Genomic DNA, 3072 nt, shown 5'->3' on the forward strand with positions numbered 1-3072 from the left:
GTATAGAAGGGGAGGGATCTTAAGGCCGATCCTGCTAGAAATCTGGGTAGGGCTACTAGTCTTCCTTTGAGCTGCTGGACTTCTTTGACCCAGGTTGGATTTTTCATGCTAAGTATGGCCTGGCATTTATCCGAATTTGCTTCAATCCCTCTTTGAGTGAGCACGAAGCCCAAGAATTTGCCGGCTTCTACCGCGAAGGTGCACTTCGTAGGATTAAGTCTCATCTCATGCTTTCTTATGGTGTTGAACACCTCAGTGAGGTCAGATAACAATGTTTCCTCTCTTTGTGTCTTTACTAGCATGTCATCTACATATACCTCCATTATCTTCCCAATGCGATTGGTGAAAACTTTGTTCATCAGTCTCTGGTATGTAGCCCCTGGGTTCTTGAGTTCGTAGGGCATACCTATGTAGCAGTAGTTTTCTCTTGGGGTTAAGAATGAGGTTTTCTCCTGGTCGGGTTGATACATTGGGATTTGATTGTTTCCCGAGTAAGCGTCCATGAAGGAGACGTACTTATACCATAATGAAGCGTCGACTAATGTGTCTATGTTCGGGAGTGGGTAAGGATCTTTTGGGCAAGCTTTATTGAGATCGGTGTAATCAGTACACATCCACCACTTTCCATTTGACTTCTTGACCAATACTACATTGGCTAGACAAAATGGGTACTTTACCTCCCTTATGAACCCTGCCTCCAAAAAGGCTTGTACCTGCTCCTCTATGGCTTGTGACCTCTTCGGGCTGAACTTCCTACGCTTCTGTTGCACTAGCCGAGACCCAGGTATACGGCTAACTTATGGCACATTAGTCCGAGATCAATACCGGGCATGTCGGCAGCCTTCCATGCAAAGAGGTCAGAATTATCCCTTAGGAGCTTTGTTAGCAGCTCTTTTAGGTCTCATCGAAGACTCGCCCTTATGTTTGATGTTTGTCTCGAGTTTCTCTGATTTGAACTTCTTCGGTCTCACCTTCTGGTTGAGGGCGGAGTTCCTCACGAGCTTGGATTTCTCCAAGTTCTACAGTATTGGTTTCCTTTCCTCTAGGGTCGCCTTTAAGGTTCAGACTGTAACAACGTCGCGCGAGTTTTTGGTCAGCCTTCATGGTAGCGATCCCTTTTGTAGTTGGGAACTTCATGCATAGGTGTGGAGTGGAGACCACCGTGGCGAGCTGATTTAACGTTGTCCGACCTATAAGTGCGTTGTATGTGGAGTTCACATCGACTACAATGTAGTCTATGCTCAACGTTCTAGACCGTGTTCCTTTTCTAAATGTTGTGTGTAGTGGGATGTACCCAAATAGTTGGATTGGGACATCTCCGAGTCTGAACAAGCTATTTGGATAAGCTATGAGCTCTTTCTCTTGTAGGTCGAGCTTGTCGAAAGCGGATTTGAACAGGATATCTACGGAACTTCCTTGGTCTACCAATTTTAGGTGGAGATTGGAATTGCCGAGTATGATGGTAATGACCACGGGGTCATCATGCCTGGGATGATGTCTGCGGCGTCTTCTTGAGTGAAGGTAATAGTGGGGAGGTCGTGTGACCTGTCCCCTTCTCTGACATGGTACACCTCTTTGAGGTGTCTTTTGCGGGATGACTTAGAGATCCCTCCTCCTGTGAATCCTTCGTTTATCATGTGAACGTGTCTCTCAAGGGTGTGAGGGGAATGTTCAGCTCATCCGACCTCTTCATCCCTTCTTTTCTTTTTTGGTTCATCCGCTCTACTGGCTAAAAACCGATCTAATCGCCCTTCTCGTGCCAATTTTTCTATGACATTCTTTAGTTCGTAGCACTCAGTGGAAGAATGCCCGTAGATTCAGTGGTATTTGCAATACTCTATCTGACTTCCTCTTCTCTTGTGTTTAATTGGGCGAAGCGGCGAGATCTTCTCAGTGTTGCATATCTCCCGGTAAACGTCCACAAGAGACATCCGAAGAAGGGTGTAGCTGTGGTACTTTCTAGATTTTTCAATGGGTTGGTCTTCTTTCTTCCTGGACTCTTTATCCTTGTCCTGAGGTGGGTAGTAGAATCCGGTCTTTGAGGTTTCTCCTAATCAGGAGTTCTCCTCCATATTAATGTATTTTTCCGTCCGTTCTTGAACCTCGTTGAGAGATGTTGGATGCTTTTTAGATATGGAGTGTCTAAAGGGTCCTTCTCGTAGGCCGTTGATGAGACCGATGATGGCTGCCTCTGCTATAAGATTTTGTATGTCCAGGCAGGCTTTATTGAATCTTTTTATGTAACTGCGAAGGTTTTCCTGATCTCCTTGCTTAATCCCTAGTAGGCTTGGAGCGTGCTTGGCTTTGTCTTTCTGGATGGAGAATCTAGCTAAGAATTTCTTGGCGAGGTCATCAAAGCTTGTTATCAACCCTGGCGGCAAGCTGTCGAACCACTTTATTGCCGTCTTGATCAAGGTGGTAGGGAAGGCTTTGCAACGAATTGCATCTGAGGCATCTGTGAGATACATCCGACTTCTGAAATTTCTGAGATGATGACTCAGATCAGACGTACCATCATACGGGGTCATGTCGGGAGCTTTGAAGTCTTTTGGGACTTTAGCTTTCATGATCTCTTTTGTGAATGAGTCTTGGTCCTTGTGAGGGCTATCTTTGCGGCTGGCTCGACTGGTCTTAGTTTTGAGTTCGTCTTCGAGTTTTAGGAGCTTGTCCTCCAGCTCTCAACGCCATCTTGTCTCTCTCTGGAGGTCTCTCTCAGCCTCTCGCTGTCGTTCGGCCTATTGATGGAGCTGTTTGAGGCGATACTGTTGGTCACGGATGACATCTAAGATTTTTGTGTTCTAAGGTTGTTTGTCTCCCTTGGGTTGGTGTGTGTCCTTTGGGGAGGTTGGTGCAGCATCCGTGTTCTTGAGTGGCATTCCTTCTTCTAATCCGGAGTTAAGGTCATTGGCAGGGTTGTTCAACATGGTGATGGGATGTCTTCCAGGTTTCCCGGCAACGGCGCCAATGTTCTGAGGGTTACATAAAACGTTAAGGTCGATCTCGGACGAGATCTTCTGATATGATCGGAGCTTCCGTGCCCGACTTATTGGAGCTTGAGGGGCTGCTGGTCCT

The 3072-nt window shown here is 46.5% G+C and overlaps 1 protein-coding gene across 1 annotated transcript; it reads right to left on the bottom strand.

The window, feature by feature from the left end:
* Positions 1–2054: 2054 nt before the first annotated feature.
* LOC107479809 (uncharacterized) lies at positions 2055–2567 on the bottom strand. Its single transcript, XM_016099907.1, has one exon. It carries the CDS (start codon positions 2565–2567, stop codon positions 2055–2057), a length of 513 nt encoding a protein of 170 aa, XP_015955393.1.
* Between the last annotated feature and the right edge of the window lie 505 nt (positions 2568–3072).

Source organism: Arachis duranensis, chromosome 3, assembly GCF_000817695.3.
Source record: "Arachis duranensis cultivar V14167 chromosome 3, aradu.V14167.gnm2.J7QH, whole genome shotgun sequence".
Classification (NCBI taxonomy): Eukaryota; Viridiplantae; Streptophyta; class Magnoliopsida; order Fabales; family Fabaceae; genus Arachis; species Arachis duranensis.

Coding starts and splice junctions, on each gene's coding strand:
- LOC107479809 (XM_016099907.1), bottom strand. CDS start 2,567: ATGAAAGCTAAAGTCCCAAAAGACTTCAAAGCTCCCGACATGACCCCG.